General features: G+C 33.6%; 3 protein-coding genes and 2 pseudogenes across 3 annotated transcripts; 1 reads left to right on the top strand and 4 right to left on the bottom strand.

The window, feature by feature from the left end:
* Positions 1-65: 65 nt before the first annotated feature.
* LOC120136236 (probable ATP synthase 24 kDa subunit, mitochondrial) lies at positions 66-4,805 on the bottom strand. Its single transcript, XM_039152337.1, has 7 exons — positions 4,663-4,805; positions 4,006-4,099; positions 3,337-3,481; positions 2,095-2,205; positions 1,182-1,328; positions 665-787; positions 66-301 (listed from the first exon to the last, which is right to left on the bottom strand). The coding sequence occupies exons 1-7, from the start codon at positions 4,699-4,701 to the stop codon at positions 238-240; spliced, it is 723 nt and encodes a 240-aa protein (XP_039008268.1). The 5' UTR covers positions 4,702-4,805; the 3' UTR covers positions 66-237.
* Positions 4,806-7,196: 2,391 nt separating this feature from the next.
* Positions 7,197-8,388, top strand: LOC120135874 (annotated as a pseudogene).
* A 1,447-nt stretch (positions 8,389-9,835) lies between these two features.
* LOC120135873 lies at positions 9,836-10,959 on the bottom strand. Its single transcript, XM_039152047.1, has 3 exons — positions 10,900-10,959; positions 10,239-10,474; positions 9,836-10,139 (listed from the first exon to the last, which is right to left on the bottom strand). Exons 1-3 carry the CDS (start codon positions 10,957-10,959, stop codon positions 9,917-9,919), a joined length of 519 nt encoding a protein of 172 aa, XP_039007978.1. The 3' UTR covers positions 9,836-9,916.
* Positions 10,960-11,923: 964 nt separating this feature from the next.
* LOC120135872 lies at positions 11,924-14,049 on the bottom strand (annotated as a pseudogene).
* A 2,096-nt stretch (positions 14,050-16,145) lies between these two features.
* On the bottom strand, positions 16,146-19,275 carry LOC120136235. Its single transcript, XM_039152336.1, has 7 exons — positions 19,189-19,275; positions 18,847-19,000; positions 18,165-18,500; positions 18,032-18,078; positions 17,574-17,636; positions 16,787-16,919; positions 16,146-16,298 (listed from the first exon to the last, which is right to left on the bottom strand). The coding sequence occupies exons 2-7, from the start codon at positions 18,968-18,970 to the stop codon at positions 16,282-16,284; spliced, it is 720 nt and encodes a 239-aa protein (XP_039008267.1). The 5' UTR covers positions 18,971-19,000; positions 19,189-19,275; the 3' UTR covers positions 16,146-16,281.
* Positions 19,276-19,803: the final 528 nt, after the last annotated feature.

Raw genomic sequence — 19,803 nt, 5'->3', positions numbered from 1 at the left:
ACAAAAGCAGTAGGAGCTTCTTGCATTGAACAAAAGAATTCCCCATTAAATCGCAAACACGAAACTCGATAAAATCTGATCGTTGATCACTTGATCATCATCATTATAACTGTTCGCTTGTTCTTTATTATAACTGTCATTATATCATCGTCATTATTACTGCGAAATGATAAACAATTTACCCGATTCATGAACAGACCTTCAAACAGGAACCACCAAAAGCAAATTTTGAGTTTTTCAGATGAAATTCCTGACGTCCAACGACTTCACATCAGGCATTTGCTCATCCTTGAATTCCTCCCTGAAGATGAAACATAATCCGATTCAATTTCTAACACAACAAAGATTGAAAACAATTACTAATAAATAAAGCCGTGCGTAGAAACTATATTACCCAGACTCTTCATTTTCCTACGTAGCTCATGTTTCATACATGTCCAGGTTTAAATGTGACAACATATATTCATATCTGACACCCACTCCAAGTTTAAGTAACAGCATACAATAAAATGTTCATCCAACATTTCTAAGACCTATGATTGAAGGAGCTAAACCAAATTCATCCAATCGCCCGCCAAAAGTCCCAGTGGGCCATTCCACAACAACCAATAGGGTGAAACAGAAAGAGATTAATCGTAGCAAAACATAAGAACTTTTAACATACCGCTTCGATTGTGTTTCCATTGCTTCCAGAGCATCCTTCTTCAACTCCTCTAATTGTGCCTTGGCAATTTTTAGCTCCAGTTGTTCCTCATACTTGGGCAGATCTTCCTTCCAGATTCCAAGCCTAATAAGACCAAGAGTCAAAAAAGACATGAAGTCATAAGCATAACTCTCTATTTCGTTTTATGAACGGATGCAAGCATAAATATAAATCTCAACAAAAGCTCATCAGAGTGTAAAACATAATTCTCCACCATAGGTACCAGCAATTTTAAAGCTTTACAACAGCTCAAAAACAAATATTACAGCAGCCATTATGTGAAATTGGGCTGGAATGTGAAATATGATTCGCAAAAAAGGATAAAAATATCATTTTCCCACCATAGGCCTATTGTAGGAAATGCATTAAGAATCTTGTTCAGAGTCAGAATGCAATTTGCAGGAATTTCCATTTCCAGAATATCCTAGTCAACGGTTAAAAGAATAAGGCATATTTAGTTACTGAAAAGAATGCTTACTTCTTGTTAATCTTATCAAACTCGGCTGTAAGAATAGCCATTGATTTTGTGTCATCCCTCATAAGAGGCTTCTTGATTTCTTTTTCAACTTTCTCCAAAGCATCCATCATCATAGCCTCAGCACCATGTTCATCAGTGAGTCCTCTCCTTCAGAAGGCAGGGAAAATGATATAAAGTAAAATAACATGCAGAAAGAAGGGAATGAACTTTATCATTGATCCATCATCATTATGACCGTTGAAAATTTGTCATTGAAGCTAGTAATTGAAAGTTCATAAAAAGAAAATATGAAAATAGTCAGAAGCAGCCCATACTGTCAACAAGTTTCAAGTCAACTATAATAGGAAAATCACATTCAAAACAAGACTCTAGGTATTTTCATCAGTGAAAGCTATAATCTTCACAAAAAGAAGGGAATGAACTTTATGAGAATGGGAACCACATAAACATGCTACCATGCCAGAAAGAAGCAGACACAAAATTGAGGCTTTGTTTCTTTCAAGTAAATTGCTTCCCCTAAACTTTTTGGAAAACATGCTTTCGCCTGATGTTTGAATGGTCCAACAGGAATATTTTTCCATTGTTTGGCATAATTTTTTTTCCTGGAAAATCAGCATTGCTATGAAAATCATATTCACATAACAGGCAAAAAGGGTAGAAAATAGTAAGTTTGATATTTTTGGCAAAAAGTTCAATCTGTGCAAATGCACTCGCTAAAGTAGGTGTGTCATTTAAATGACTAAAACATATTTTGCTTCAGAAAAATAGGTAAATTTCTTGTTGACTCAATTCATTTTCCATTTACCAAGCTATTTCTGTGATACAAATAGGCCATAAACTACAAAATATCCTATTGATTACATTGTAAAGGATTTACGAAAGATAAGCAATTCAAAAGTAGGGATTGACATACTTGATCCTTATTTCCTTCAAGGTCAATAAATATGTTCGAACATCTGGAATGTCCCGAGTTCGTGTTTGGATGGTGTATTGGATCCGCTGAGATTCTGAAAACAAGCCAGCCCTGCAATAGAGAAAAAAAATTATAAAACAATGAAATGCATGTAATATTCAATGCACTATCCCGTCAAGATAGCATATTGCAAGGAAGTGAGATTGTGCAACAATGTTAAAACAACTCCAAGAGGGTAGGAAGGTAAAAATAATATTTCCTATTAGCAACCAATTCATTTTTAACGGGAAATTAACCAAGCTGGGAATTAGCTACTTTATTCACAAAGCTACTCGAACATATTGTACTCAAACTTGAGTGTCAGTGCCAAATACATATATGTTCAATTTCTGTAACATTTTCTATATAATTTGAGAGTCCTCGGAGGGTCATATTCCATACCCATGTTCAGATATGTGTCGGACACAGGTGTAAGAGACGAGTACTTTAAGAGAAATGAAGAGCTAGAGTGACATAGGCTCAAACTGTGAAGTACTGGTTTAATAGCAGCTTAATTCGATTCCAATTAATATTTACTCAAGAGCTTCAGACCCCAGTTTACATAGCAAGTAACAGAAAATAGTCTCATAGAATTATCTTCTTATAAACTTAAATTAAAAAAAAAAGAACAACAAATGGTGAAGGTGTTATTCAATAACTGTAAATAATAGAATGTGCAGGCAGTTGAAATTTATTAAATCCACTTCCCATACAGACATGATCCACCATATCTCAAGCAGGCATGCAATAGATTGTAATTACAAAGTTTCAGAAATGTAAAGTTTGATATTTCTAAGACATTTTTAAATTAAACATGTCAATTGCATTTGGTTTAATCTCTTTAGATTATATTTAAGTAATTTTTTTGTGTTGTATATTACTAGCACTTCTATAAGAGAAATACAGTTTTCGGCCTTTGGGTGGGTGGGTGAGGTTGGAACTGGATTGGGTTGATTGCTAGAGGGTTGTTGGCAATTGGGAAGCATTCCTTCTACAGCAGGGATGAAGTAATATGGTAGCATAAAGGTTTAGAGACAGGAGCAAAGAAACTTTCTCAATCACTTTTTTTTACTCGCCACTTTATTGCTTTTCCAGTGTTCTAGCCAGTAGCAAGTGCAATCTACTCGACTAGATAAAAGCAAATGTTCAAAGGAATAGTGGAGAGCAAGTAAAACATGAACGAGAGGTAAAATAAAACCCCACTTTTCTCTAACTGTCTTCATAACATTTGCATACTGAGAGACAGCAGCTGGGTCATCTGGGTCGATGGTGAACTTTTCCTTCCTAAATACTCCCAACGCTGTCTCAAATTTGTTCTTAACCTCCAAAAAGATATTCTTCAACATCTCTGTTTCATTGAAGCAAAAAGGAATTCGTCAGTAGACATCGCAGAAGATCAAGAATTAATGATAACCAAATAGTAAACAATCATCCATTAGAAAACAATAACTAAAGCATCAACATGACAGGGACATTTCATCCCACTACATTTACATATGCATCAAAGCATCAAACCTTTAGCTTATAGAAAATAAAATTACATCAACAATGCCCTAAGGCCCAAGCATAAAACGAGTACTCCACAGAAACACAATGATGTAGTTCAGTGAGAAAAAGGCTGCAAAACAATAGAACTATAGTCTAATTGATTAAAAGTAATAATAAAGTGGATGAAAATATATCTCACAACTTATTTATACTAAGGTTACAAATAAAGCTTTAATCCTACTCTAAGATTAAAACTTCAAAGATAATTTATAATCCTAGCCATCCATCCATATGCCCTAATACAAGCTAGGAGAAGCATGTAATGGGGGGAAAAATAGCAAATTAAGATAAAAAAGTAAAGCAATCATCTTGATATACACTTACCGTCTCCCTTGAGACTAGGGGGAGCAGCCTCTTTGGAGTAAAACCGGACAGGATCGGTAGCATCAGCTCGCAGAATAGCTTGACTACCATAAAGCTGAACAAATTACCCAAATATTTTTTTTTTAAAAATGCAATATCCAAGACAAACATCAATGACAATACATATACACACACACCGCAGGATAATAAATTTCAATAACATTAAAAAAAAGAATGTGAGATTCTATTATAAATTTTCTTTGCTTTTGTGGAAGTTACCATGCGTAGCATCTATCACCGTGCCTAAAGCTCTCTTTTTTTTCAGGGAAAATGAAAAGAACTTTTATTCCAACATTTTCTCATGAAATATTAGATTACATCCCTTGGTATAAAACGGCAATTCAACAAAAATGAAGCAGGATTTCCAATTTTTAGTTAAATCGTGAGTATCAATCTAAAATCAGAGGTACATATCGCTTGTCCATACTTAAAATTAAGAAAAATAAAATAAATCAATGAAGTTTCAACAGATCCACAAATGAAATAAACAAAACTCGATTAATCTGAAAAAAGAATCAAACATTCTGAATCGTAAAGATCGAAATGAAATGAAAGTTACAATTAAAAGCGGAAATATAAGGAAATCGAAAATGGAGATCTGGAGTAGAGAAGAAAAACCTGACGAGATTTGGAGAGAAGGCGAGTAGAAAAGGCCATGATCGGATAGCAGAATCAAACTTCTCTTTTGGATTAGGGTTTCCTGGGTGCTTTTGGGGTTCTAAATTAAGGGACTCTCTCGCTCGGCTGTTGAATTGAGACGATAGTGATGGGATCTATCAGTTGCTCGCGAGTTGCTTTGCCTTCTATTCCCTCCGTTGGATCAACTGATTCACCATCCAATTCTTTTCATGCTTGCCATGTGTCCCGGTTGCACATAAATTTAAATTGGTATATTTATTTTTGTTCTATTTGCACATAAATTTAGCTTTTATCACAAATTGATATTAAAATAAAAATCAAATTCATATATCAATTTCGCAAAAAAAATATAATATTCAATTTAGAGAAAAAAATAAGAATTAATTTAAATCCTAAAACTAATTTAGGGTACAAAGAGTATTTTGATTTTTTATAAAAATAAATTAGGGAAAAGTACACAAATGGTCCCTTTAATATAGGGAACTATTTTCTTAGGCCCTGGACTATTAAAAGTTATAAAATGGTATCCCAAATACTTTGTTGAGTCATTCGACTATTAAAAGTTATAAAATTGTCATCTGACTATTTATATATTCCAAACCCGTCCTTTTTTTAATTAAAATTTGGTGTATATCTGAGCTAAACGTTAACTTGTTGATTGAGATAAGATAAAATATTATCTCAGACCCGCTTTAGCTGTATTTTGTGGATCAACTCTTCATTTATATTATATCGCCAAGTCAACGCTTAAAAAATTATGACGTCGAGTCAATGTTTGAAAGCAGCGACAATGTCAGTAGGCATCATTAAAATATGATTGTATCATATTTTAATCAGCAATTAATCTCCAGTTCAGACAACTATTAATTTTTAACATAAAAGGATGACTTTTGAACATATTAATAGTTGGATGATCATTTTGTAATTTTAATAGTCTAAGACTTAACAAAATAATGTTATATAATCGAGAGATTATTTTATAGTTTTTAATAATCATACGACTCAACAAAATAGATCTTATAATCGGGACCATTAGTATACTTTATCTTTACATTATTACTTTATCTTATAATCGTATCGAGTTCAGATTTTATCTCAAAAAGGCGAGTTAGGTTCGGGTCAGGTGGAGGGTATATATTTTTTGGGTCGGATTCAGGTCGGATGGAAGGTATATATTTTTCGGGTCAGATCAGGTCAGGTACGGTGAAGGATGTAAAATTTTCGGATCGAGTCGGGTTGACCCAAACCCGACCCATGCCCATCCCTGTGTGTGGAGTCACAGAGGAAATAGCAAACCACATCCTTACTGAGTGTCCAAAAGTAGTAACAATATAGTTAGGATTGATCAAACTAAGAAAACGCTCGGAATTCATGATGATAGAAATCAAAGAGTGGATTAGAACAAACCTCGAAGAACCATCGCACTTCGCCACTGAGGAAACATATTAGGACATACTATTTGGCTCTATTTTATGGTCATTATGGCTGCATCGGAACGTTTACATCTTCGACTCGAAAAACATTGGTGCATAAAGTATAATGAACCACGGTCGACGTTTGCAGAAAGAACGAGCATAAGTGCTCGAACATAGGAACTGTATCCATACCCCATCCCGCCCTCGGCATTTGAGCTAACAGTACAGTAGTTTAAGGGAAAATTTGCATGGCCTTATTTACTGTTCTTCGGTAATTTTTTGATGGCTTTTTCATTACTTTCTGTATTATGAGAACAAACCTTTACAAAGGATTCACTGCTTTCATGTCCCAATGCTGTTTCCTTTTGATGTTATATTAATTTGTTTTCGACTGTTTTGAGTTTTTTTCTGATGCTGTGTTGTACCATACTGGGAAGTACACAGACTCTTGATCTGCTGTTCTAATTTGTTTGCATTTCGTGCTTAAATATATAATGTGTTTTCTCTTTTCAATGTGTTATTAGATACCGATCTTTTGCTTGAAATCTTTTCCTTTTTCGGCCGGTGCGGGGAAAACGTCTCTTGTTAATCTGATTGTTAAAGGCTCTTCCACTTCTTGCCCTCCTCAAACTATTGGATGTACGGTTGGTGTGAAGGTAAGACAGTACTCGTTGTTGCCTTAAATGAAGTTTTTGATTGAGTTCTTTCACCAGATAACCGCTACAATCTCCACACAGCATATCACATATGGTAGTCCCGGTAGCTCTTCAAGTAGCTTGAAAGGGGATGCTGAGAGAGATTTCTTCATTGAACTCTGGGATGTGTCAAGACATGAGCAATACAAAGATTGCCGGTCTCTATTTTATTCCCAAATTAATGGTTAGTTCTTAATAATCTCTTTGCTTGAGCAAAGGTCTGAAGTTCATGGTAATTGTTGGTACAGAAATTTTCTGAACCATAGTTTGTAAGTATAATAATCTGCAGTCTCCCCCACCCACCCTCCCAGTATCGGATAGCTTGCTGTTGGCATGTCTGCACCTCTATTTAGTACTATCTTGAAATTGAGTTTTCGATTACACGAGAAACTGATTGAGGACCATGGATATTTCTTGGTTGATATTCTGGCCAGTCCCCTAATTCAATACATGCACATAATCATCAGTATACAGAAACCTGTTCCGGCAAACTCTATGATCAGTGATTTTCTCACATGATTCTTCCGTAAAATTCTGCCCACGTGTTATTTTTGTTCATGATCTTTCCCAAAGGAGAACAAAAACAAGCCTGCAGCAGTGGGCAGCTGAGATTGCAGCAACTGGGACGTTTTCAGTTCCCCTAAGTTCTGGAGGTCCAGCAGGACTTCCTGTCCCATACATTGTTATTGGTAACAAAGCTGACATTGCTGCCACAGAGGGTACAAGAGGTAGCAGTGGCAATTTAGTCGATGTAGCTCGTCAATGTGTTGAGAAGCAAGGTTTCCTTTCATCTAGCGAGGAGCTTCCATTGACCGAGAGCTTTCCTGGTAGTGGAAGGCTTATCTCGGTAAGCATTTTCGTTTTCTTAGAACTTGATGTCCAAGTTACATTCACTGTGAGTTTGAGTTGCAGAGATCTGATGTTTTGATGAGCCGGGCAAACCCAATTAAACAATATTAGCTTTGGTTTTCGGTAAACGTATATGTCTAACGCTTCGCTTGATTTCTACAGGCTGCCAAAGAGGCAAGATATGACAAGGAAGGCTTAATGAGATTTTTTCGAATGGTATCTGTGCTTATTTTGTGTTGTATTGCAGCTCTTATTTTTCTTACGGGTTAGCTGGCGTTGAACTTATACTGTACTTTGTTTCAGTTGATCAAGAGACGATATTTTCCCAACGACTTATCAACCCTGAATACATGGTCTGCATCTCCTTCTCCGAGAACTTCTCTACGTTTAGACGAAAATTCCAACGATGATCATCGGTTATAAAAAGCGAACGAGGTAAGTCCGGCCGAGTTATACACTTGTATAAAGGACACCATCATTCTTCCCATCTATTCTGTTGTTTGCTCCGGCTGTTTGCAGTTTGAACGGCGACCCTTACAAGTACGACATGCTTCCTCCCTTACCGATACAGCACAATCTGACTCCACCTCCCACATTTTACCCTCAACAGCCGGTTTCAGCAACCGAGAATTACGACCTTCCACGATTCTCCTTTACCGGCTCCCAAGAATTCAACAGCAGTGCGAGATCAAAGCGCGCCGATATTAATGTCTGATGTGATACCGTTTCCGGTGTTTGCTACAAAACCATCACCGTAGATGGGATGCTGATTCTTTTATTTCCGTTAGCCCCTCCGTTTCTGGGGTTTTTACAGTTTTAGTGCTTGTATAATTAGTTATTAATTGTTTACCCCCAAAATATAGGTGATGCGCTTCAATCAAATAGTTAAAGAAATAAATGTAGATTTTAGTTTGGCATTCAGTAGGTCTAGTACATTAAAATTTCATATTGAATATAATTAAATATTTTTGCATGTTGTTTTATATAAAAATTCTATAAAATTGTTGTTATTTTGGATAATCAAATTTATTTTTACAATTAAATCATCAAGAGCATCGATTTTCAATCAAAATTAATTGAATGTAGTTAATAAATTATTAAATATTTTATTTTAAAAATAGATATTTGATCAATTTAATTAAAGATAATTGTAAAATATTAATAAGGGAATATGTTATATTCTATTCATCAATATTATGAGTATATATATATATATATATATATATATATAAGTAAAGTAATCTTATATTAACTGCGTAATATCATATATTAAATACAATATATATTAACTTCATTATTTAGTCTATAAGTATGTAACACTCCTTAAGTTGGTGCATGGATATTAATTATTTCTAGTTTATTATATAGACAATCAGTTTGAATTTCGTTAAGAATATTTGTAAAAATATCTTATAAATGTAAAAGTTTCCCTAAATTGATAGTAATCAAATCTTGTTAGATGTTTTCGCGAATGACAATCAATTTTAATGTGTTTCGTTTATTCATAAAAATTGGATTTAACGTGTTTCGTTTATTCATAAAAAATTGGATTGGATGCAATGTGAAACACAAGTTGATTATCACGATAGCTTTGCACGTATTGAAACCTTAATTTTCACTTCTTATAAGAACAAATATACTCGTCGATTTCATACACAAACTTGATCATAGCTCTGTATTTAACTTCTACATTGGATCATAAGCTCACATTATGTTTTTTGCTCTCTCACGAAATCAAGTTTCCTCTAATAAATATACAATATCTTGAAATAGATTTGTTAACTTAATCCTTATATCTTATTCGATCTGAAACTGGAAAATATTCGATCCTATTATTATCGTGATTGTCATATAAAATTTCACATGTTTTGTTCCTTGTTTTATAATCTTCTGATAATCGACAATTGATGATGACATATATTGGTTCAACATACTTAACGGAACCTTGACACTTACGTTATTGTATGTGATTTGTCTGAGCTCGACGCTGGCTCCAATGGTTGTGTATGTACCGTTTGTGTCAACCACCCAACCGGAACGACACTTTGCCTTGGAAGGTGTCAAAGTGAATGCCTCATATTATCTGCATCTCATTCTGTGTTTTCACAGCAATAAAGAAAAGTAGTATTCTATGTTGTTTGGACCTTTTTATTTTTCATTCAATTAGACAATTTGATTTTAAAATCGATTCGATTTGAACATGACTTGATATAGTAAGAGTAAACCTAAAGTTTCACATTGAAATCGAATCAAACCGAATAGTTCGTGAGAAATCTAAAGCTCGTCACGAGGTTCATGTTGATTATCAGATCGAGAGACGGTCGGTTTTTTCTTCTTCTTCACCTTATCAGCAGTCTTGTGAACAGATTTTGCAGCAGTTCTGGCAGCTCCTTGAAGCGTAGCTTCACTTGTTCTATTGCTCTTCTTCATCGCTTCTTTCATGTTCTCTCGTACACTTTCGGATTCCTCCCCTTTTTCTATGCCACTGCTTCTAAAACTGCCAATACAACCAAACAAATACAATGCTAAATCATGAATCTACACCAAAGTATATATTAAATCCTGTCTTGAGTCTTGACGAAGAAGGAAATCTTACTCGATATTTGGAGGGGTAAATCGCAGCTGGAATTGATGGATAAGGGATTTGAACTTGTGCGAAAAAGTTTGATGAGATCTCTTCAACAGATCAACGGAGGTGGATAATAATTGGAAGAAAGATGGCTTGTTATATTCGTTGTTCAACTGCTCCGCTCCTTCACAAACCACGGATGATATTTGATGCCACACAACGACGACGATCAAAGGTTTTGGTTTCAAGTTTCTTCGCTTTCTCTGAGTAAATATGAAAGGTAACGTGAATTCATTAACAAGCTTCCAGGCATCGAATATTTCAAACTGTTTTTTGAACACCAGTATTTTTTTTTCATTAAATAAATATATGACTTTCGTAATAATTTAAATTTTCTCTTTTTAAATTTTGCACAGTTTAATCAAGAATTTTGTGCATAAATTTTAAGGATAAAATACACAAATGATCCCCCAACTATTAAAAATTACAAAATAATTCCCTAACAAAATGACATTGTTTTGTTAAGCCACTCAACTATTAAAAGTTTTAAAATATTCATACAATATTACAATTATTATATATTTCAAACTCGTCATTTTCTGTTAAAAAATTAACGGATGTCTGAGTAAAACGTTAACTTAATAACTATGATATGATAAAATCATATTTTAATGATGTTTATTGATACCGCCGTTACTCCAAACATTGACTCGATGACATAATATTTGAAGCATTGACTCGACGACATAACGCCAACGAAGAATTGATCTACAAAATACAACTCAAACGATTTTTGGATCAAGTTTTATCATATCCCAAACAACAGGTTAACATCCAGCTCAAACAACTGCCGATTTTTTAACAAAAAATGACGAGTCTAGAGCATATGTATAATCAATGACCATTTTATAGTCAAAAGAACGTATTATAGTCAAAAGATTATTTTGTTGCTTTTAATAATCAATAGACTCAACAAAACAATACCATATAATGAAAAAACCATTTGTATACTTAAATTATAATTACTATTAACTTTATTATTATTCTGTAAATCGACCATAGAATAAACAAAACTCCAAAAGTATCATTAAGCTCACTAAGAATCTTTATAATAACATAGATATGTTTTTTTTTTCTAAATTCATTGCTTTTATTAGTTTACTTCTACTCTTTATGCTAGCTTTTTAAAGAATTTTTAAAGGATTAATTATCTAATTTACATAGAAATAAATTTAAGAACTATAATTGATTTATTATACAAAAAATTATCTTATCGTTTTTTATTGTTTCAATGACGTATTTAAAGAGTTTATTATACGATAATTCACGAATTAATTTAATAAATATATTTTAAAAAGTTGATCCCTCACAATATATACAAACAAAAAAAGTAAATATAACCCTTTCACTAATTGATCAAGTGTCAACTCAATTGAGAAATTACAATAATTCTTTTATCTTTAAAAAAGAGAATTAAAAACCATTAAACTAAGAATTAAACCCACAATCAATGCCGATTCTCCGAGAAATTAAATAAAATTCCGACTAGTTCTGCCATTTTAATATCGAACTCACGTTTTGAGGTAGAATACTATCACAACAAAGCAAAACAAGCAACGGGATAATTGGATCGAAAGAGCTTTGCAACAAAATGGCTCTTTTTACACAATCAATCTATCTCGTCTTAACCATATTTCACGCGGAACGAACGTAAATGGCGGCTGACAATTTTGTGCAAGATGATAGATGGAATCATGGTAAAGAGTTCGGCGATGAATTCCAATATTCCAAGCTCACACTTTATTGATAATCCGAACAACATCTTCATCCTCGAGTTCATGATCCTGAGATGAGATCCAGGCAAATCAGCAGAGCATTGAACAACGAAAGGGAAGAAAAAGCATGAAGTAGACAAATGGTAGATATTAAAATTACACACATCCCGATACGAAAAAGCAAAATGAATATTTGAATGAAGCAAAATCTTGTGCGGCACCTTGAACACGATTATGACAAGAAAAAGTAAAATGAACATAATACATGGATTGCCAAACCCAAGAAATGGGGGAGCAAACAACTGGGGGAATAAGGGATGTTAAAGCTGACTAATAGAGAAATCAGGGACTTGGGACATACCTTGCCAACTCTTTGAGGCTTGTGTTTTGCGCTTGACCCCCATATAAGTGCACTGTGACATTTTGCCAGATTAAGAACTCAATAACTGGAAATTGGAAATTTCGATTCTAAATACAGTAAAAAAAGTAAAAGATGATAATAATTTCTAAAAAAAAATCAATCCAAATAAATAATTCTCAGGCATACATCCGTGGATATAACATTTTCTTTGAAAAGCAAGCATTCAACTGGTTGTGATTTTATACGAAATAAGATTTAGTAGAGAAGGTAAAGGAGAAAGAAAACACCCCACTAAGGAGCTAACAGTCCAAAATGAGGAAAACACAAAGACCACACTCCCACTTAGAGCTTTGTTATCAGCACCCTAAAGTCCAATCATTATTGCAAGTTTCCCTCTCTAATTGCAGAAATGGGTTGGAATTTGCTCATCCTAAAAAAAAGCAGGGCACTCAGAAAAGAGTATATGTGAGCATGCATGTGAAGAAAATTGCTATGACTTGTGCCACACTGCATTAAAGATTTGGAGAGGATACTTACTACTTAAATTGTTTAAGCATGTCTTTATGAATTCGAGTGCAGAAGTCCTCAACCGTCCTTGTCTTTGATGACAGGATAACAGGATCTTCATAGTCTGGATTCAGCCCTTTTGGCTTCGTATATATGTGAGTTAAACTGATATACTCCTATATCTTCTCAAGGAGACCATCTAGATTCCACTTCAGGTGAGCACTTTAGAGTGGTCAGAAAAAGAAATTATATAAAAAAAAATCAAGTACTAAACGAAAAAATATAGTTGCAGTAAATCACTCGACCATTACAAGGACATTGTATAGGAGTAAAAATGACACTTAGGAGCACAATCAGAAAACCATGCATGAGCCAGCTTTTGCAATATTTTTAAACTATTAGTATTGACTCAAAAAAAAAAAACTCTGGCCATACAATCAGCGTTAGATAAGGCAATAAACAGTTACAGCACAACTTTCCTGAGTGCGAATATGAAGGTTTTTGTTTATTCTAAATATGATTCCTACTTTGTAGGCCTCCTGAGTGTTTGTTATAAAACACTTTATCAGCTCACAAGGAACAAGTATTATTTGAAGTCTAAATCACAAGAAGGTTTAAGATTGCATATTACAACCAATGTACTTCAATGTAGTAGACCCCAATTTTATAATGCCAACTTTGAATGAAAAATGTGTTTGTTGCAGGACAGAAAATTTCCCAAAAGAGAGGTGAAAAATACCTGATTGGGCAGTAATGAGGAAGTTTATCCAATATCTCCAATTCTTCAAGTGTGATCTGATCAATCTTGTTTATCACATAGATGCAAGGCATATATATCCTACTGCCTTCAATGGCATCGATTAGATCATCAGCAGTTGCATCAAACCTCAGAGTGATATCAGCATTGTGAATTCTGTATTCGCTACATATTGCTTTTACAGTGTCAAGGTCCAGGTGAGTATTTGCAACTGTAGAGGTGAAATTAATACCACCCTTATCTTTCTTTCTGAATGTCAAATTAGGCGGTTCCTTGTTCAACCTGTCCCCACAAACAAAACAAATATTAGAAACAGAACAAGCCTAGCTGCAACAGAAGAATAGTAGCAACATGAAATATGGATGCTCCAAGATATATACTATATCAATTAAATCTAAAAGAATCATATTTATAAGAAAAACTGAATACCAAGGACATTCTGCACATCTATTGGTCCGTCAAAACAAAGCACGTACTAGGTTTTCGGAAATTGATGCAATACGAATTTGAATTAAAATTACTTTGAAATATATTCAGAAATTCAGCACGTACTAGGTTAAATTAAAACAAAGCACACAGATACATACAACAATATATTCGTTTCAAATTATAGATAATCATGAGCAGCCGAAGAGAATGGAGAGATTGTTCTATGAACTAAAATTTAAATAATGGAAAAAAGAGAGGATGAAAGCTAACCTTGTCTTCGATGTCTTTGATCTTTTGCATAACAGTGGCCATTGTTACAGAAGAAAAACAGCAATGAAGGTGACAATGATCGGACGGCGGCGTTTCTGGACGAAATACAGAAGAAGAAGAAGAAGAAGAAGAAGAAGGTACTAGCTAAAAAATGAAATTGATCAAACTATAATGGGGCTTTCGAGTTGGGCTGCTATTGTTTTGGATTGGATATTTATTATAAGGAATCCCTTGCTATCGGCTTTACTCTTTAGTTGTATTTTGTTATAAAATAAAGAAAATATACTAAATTAAATAAAAAGAATATAAGAAACACGAGAATTTAAAAAAAAAAAAGTTTACATTGTTTTTTTTACCAGATGTATAATATATTTTATTTTAATTTTATATTTATAATGGCATATACGAGATATTATATAAAATCTTAATTTTAATAAGCCTTAAAATTCATTATTTTAATTATAATTGACATTCACAAATAATAAAATATTTACAATACTATTTTTTTAATTATTGAATTCTCATTAAAAACAATATTTCTTGTTAAAATTTTATGAAAATGAAATATGATAAGAAAAAATGTCTTAATAAAATAAATAAATATACATATTTTTAACACTCATATTTTAAATATCATAAAAAGTAATTCATAATATTCAAACAAATATAACAGATTGAAATTAAACTTTTTGTATAGAATAAGCGTATGAAAAATGACTCATGACATAAAATGAGATGATAATAAAATGTTATAAGTAAAATTTTGTTTCCTTCTTTCTAGGTAATAATTACTCAGAACAATATACTCAATTATTATTTCACTTACATAAATCAATTTAGTATAATAAACATTAAAATCACTTCGAAATATCAATTTTTTTAAATAAAAATAAAAATAAAATTTTAAATTATATTAATAATATGAATGAAACAAATTTGATTAATAACAATGATGTTGACAATTAAAATCTCAAATTTTAAATTAAAAAATTAAATAATGTTGTAGCTTACCATCTTTTAACCTCATAACTACCCAGATATTCAATAAGCCACAAATGAGTGAAGGCAACCTAATTAATATGGAAGAAAGTAAAACAATAGGGAGGAATTATATTTACAAGGAATGCTCATCTTTGAAGAACTCAGGCCGAGACAAAGGATTGAAGGTCACGCTTAGCTTTGGGAAGAGGTTTAAGGTTTTCCTTCTGATTCTCTTGTGAAGAAGACGAAGCTTTTGACTTCATTTTCTTATTGTTTATGAGAACCAGCTCTTGTTTTAGGTCCTTTCCTAGATAAATGTCACCATCGGATCCGTGGCGCAATGTCACCATCGGTTTCAAACTCCCAATCCTAAGCGGATCTTTGATTTTTCTTTTCCTGAAACTAGATTTCCATATTTATAAAAATGTCCCCACAATTTCTCCATGTTTTACTTTACTCTCTGCAACTCTCCATTAACGTAAAATCCTCAAATTTCTTCCATTGAATTGAAATAAAGAATCTTCGGCAGAGCAGATTCACACTGTTTCTTTTTTCTATTAACATTTGAGTTTTACAAAGTAAATACATATCCAGACTAAATATACCCGATTTTGATTAGTAGAGAGAGAGAGAGAGAGAGACTATATACATATCCATACCTGACATTCACGCTGAATAATCAAAGAAATATATATAGTAAGCACTATACTATAACAAAGCAATTTTCAATTATGATGGCATGCTGCAGATTCTTTTGGAAAGACGCTGACATGAACAGTAACTCCATACAAGAACTCAACTTGATAACTCAAGCTCGGCTAACAGAGACAATACCAAATTCGAGGGAAAAAATAGATCCTAAGCAAACTTCGGGAGCAGGGTCATATTCAAAATATAACAGTGTATTATAATAAGTTAATAACAACCGGTTGTACAATGATTCAAGGGCCTTCTAAGTTTACTGCCAATGTTGCATAGATTTGAAGCCAATCAACCCTCATCAGACTCTGCAAACAAAAACTCAGAAATTAGAACAATGACAAAGGGGCAGTATGAGTATTTGAAGAAAATGTTGCATATAAATGGAAACGCATAAACCATTATGTTTTTAATAAGCAAAACAACAATGATTTGATTGTTGAACTATCCATAAGCCAAACCAAGGTCTGTCTGGCCTGAAGGCTTGATTCGTGCCAAGCCAGACCTGCTCAAACTTGTAAGAACCTTGTCCAAGGCCAGGTCAGCGAGGATACTCCAGTCCTTGGATAGGTTTAGTTCAGAGTTAAAGCCCAGCAGAATATTGATTTTTTTTCTTTTCCTTTTTCAATGGGACAACTCTTCAGACTTAGAGCAGGAGCCAGAATTTGAAACCCTGGTCATGCAGGATCAAACCCCACAAGGGGTACATGAGCAACTGGGCCAAAACATGCATCTTCAACTGAATATTGACCTTGAAAATTAGAAAGACAACGGGAAAACACAACTAAAATGATACCATGTATGGCTTCCATATTATCCTCTCTGTAGACACCAAGGGGTGAGCCATGAACTGAAAGAAGAATCTCCCCAGGCTTCGGCAACCTCTTTGTTTTGGGTGTCATTCCAACTGATAACCTTTGGCTGGTCACCTGAAATAATAGCAGAATAAGATAAAACCATTTTAGTGAGGGCTTTTGTGGACAAAAGATTTATGTTACTCAGACTAGAGTGCGAGTGTTTAATACCTTCTAAGACGGGTATTTTCGAGAGAGAAAAAAGATTGAAGTTTTCTCATGTATTTGAAGGATCTATGCCGATGTCTAGATATGCATTAGACATGGCACGTGTACTTAATGAATAATCAAAGAGTCATAGCAACATAGCCAAATTATACTAGCAGAATATTGATCATTGACTGAATTTTGCAATGATAGTATCTAATAACTGAAAAGTGCATAAGAATAATCGTTTTCCTCCGACCATTTTCTTTTCAATCCAATGGCTAAAGTATATAAACAATGCTAGCCATTTCATCTTCAATAGTTGGAACAAGCTTTTAACAGTGTAACTTTTCTCTGCCAATCACAATCACAAATGGTCTCCATCATAATGAACTGCTTTCCTTTTTCCAGTTTTCATTTTGATTTTAAGTAAAACCTAAAATCATCATAAGAAACTTAAACCCAGCAAAATCATGCAAGCATCCCCACCCAAAAACATATACACACAAAGAAAATGATAAACTAGAATCCTGATTTACAAAGAAAAAGGGTGGAAATAGTATGGAATATGAAGGTACAGACCCCAGGAGTTTGAAGAGCCTCATGCATTCCAAACATCTGACTCTCAGATGTCCCCTCCAAAATCTGCAAAACAGAACATTTTTGGTCTATAACATAACATCAATGGCTGGATGAAAGGTCAAGCATGCTTTAATGCACTCATTGTTTACATCTTGCAACAATGTACAGAACGTGTAAAACCCTAGAGAAACCTTTTTTTTTCATCTGCAACTAAAGCACGATCAATGGGAGGATGAAAATTAGTGGTTCATACAAAACGTGATACAAAATGACATAGATAATGAAAATATGCTAGAACAATGGCAGCTTCCAATCTGCAAGATAATAACAAATGCAGCAATATCCAAGCACCCGTTAAATCTTGTAACTCCAAAGCTCTTCAATCCCAAAAGAAAAGAAGGCAAACATTTTCTACTATTTTTCTATTTTCTGATGCAGGCAGGATAAAGAGAACATACGAAGTCCTTGTTCTGCTGACTCTGAGCTCTTAGAAGGCTCATTCTTGCTGCCAACAAAGAAATTTCAGACAAAATCAATACAAAACATCAATGTTATTATTAGCACCATAAACTGAAAAAGGTTCAAAACTACCTGCTTCAGTTGACAACTCAAAGTCACCATAAGATGGAATAGAAGGGCGGTTAGCATAAACTAAGGACATACGATGTAAAAGGGAAGTATGTATATCTCCTCCATCAGCATCATGAATGGAGACGTTACCATCCTCGTGTTTCCACTGCACTTCGAACTGTCCATTTTCTGCATTTCTTACAACTGATAGATTTGGGAGATTCTCATTAAAAAATTGCAATGCAGGTGTCTGAAGCTGCTCTTCACTAAAGTATGAACGTAATAAACGCAAAGCAGTCAGCAAATGTTCAATCTCTACATCCCGAACAGCCCTAATTGCAGCACATTGCCGCTCAACTGTTACAGAAAAAGCAAAACAATTGAACGGCATAAACATAATAAGCAATTCCAAAGCAGTTTCCGTAGTTTATTCGCTTAAAACATATATCCCAAAAATGTGCTCTAAAACAAAAAACAATGATGAAATGCACAAATACCTTAACTATAAGACCAATTCAAAACAGTTTCCATAGTTTAATTACTTAAATTTACATCCCAAAAGGTGCTCTAAAACAAAAAATCAATGGTAAAAAGCACAGATAACCAAATATTATATCAATTCAAAGCTGTTTCGAGGTGAAGTGCACAGATATCCAAATAGCACAAATCAATCGTAAAATGCACAAACAACCAAATATTGTACCTTCCTGATCCATCAATCCAACTTTTTTCTCCTTACTTTGGCCTTCCTTGTCATTTACTTCAACTCCGCACTCAACTGGTGCTGGAACTTCTTTAACAGCTTTTTTAGCTCTACGCTTCACCATTTGCACTGATAATTCTTCGGTTTTATTGCTCTAAATTTGATTAAGATCATTAACATTCAGGATTTAATGGTGAAAAAAACGAGATAAAGAACCCGATTCAGTGACGAGATTCTTCCTCCGCATCAAAGATCGCTAGAATTTAATGAAAAGTAAAATTAATAAAAGAGATCCTCGAATCTATTAGGTGTCGCTAAAGAAAAAAAAATAGATAATCAAAACTGAAACTACAAATTAAGAGAAGAATTCCGGAGGAGATGTGAAAATGGGTCGCGTAGTGAAATTCCCGCTCTCTTCTTTTGAATTCTCCATTCCCCTCCGTTTACCATTGCAATTTGCAGAGAATTTTAGATATTGGGCTTGAGTTATTAATCCAAATTGCGAAATTGGGCTTGTATAATTGATTTTGGTATTGGACTTCATTGATATTTAATTGGTAAAATGGGCATTGAGGCCCACGTAATTTTTTATTTTAAAATAAATAATAAATACAATTTTAATTTGAAAATATATAATTACAACATTTTAATTTTAAAGAGAGAAAAACAATACACTTTGAATAAATGAAAATATAGAATTATAAGATTTTAATATTTTCTATTATAAATTTATTTATTTATAAATCAATAAAAGTACATAAATTCAATTCGATCATTTCATTAAAAAAAATACCAAACCAAACACTTAATTAAAATATTGGGACTAAAGGCGAATATAACAATAAAACAACCTTGGAAGTGGAAGTCATCAATGGAAGACAATGACTCAATGGTCCAGCTAGAAATCTACAAGTCTGCGCGCATGGATCTCAGGTCTAATTTTTAAACATCTTTATC

Source organism: Hibiscus syriacus, unplaced genomic scaffold (assembly GCF_006381635.1).
Source record: "Hibiscus syriacus cultivar Baekdansim isolate YM2019G1 unplaced genomic scaffold, ASM638163v2 tig00110621_pilon, whole genome shotgun sequence".
NCBI classification, from domain to species: Eukaryota; Viridiplantae; Streptophyta; class Magnoliopsida; order Malvales; family Malvaceae; genus Hibiscus; species Hibiscus syriacus.
The sequence above is the reverse complement of the archived record's forward strand: the minus strand, read 5'-3'. Positions and strand labels throughout refer to the sequence as shown.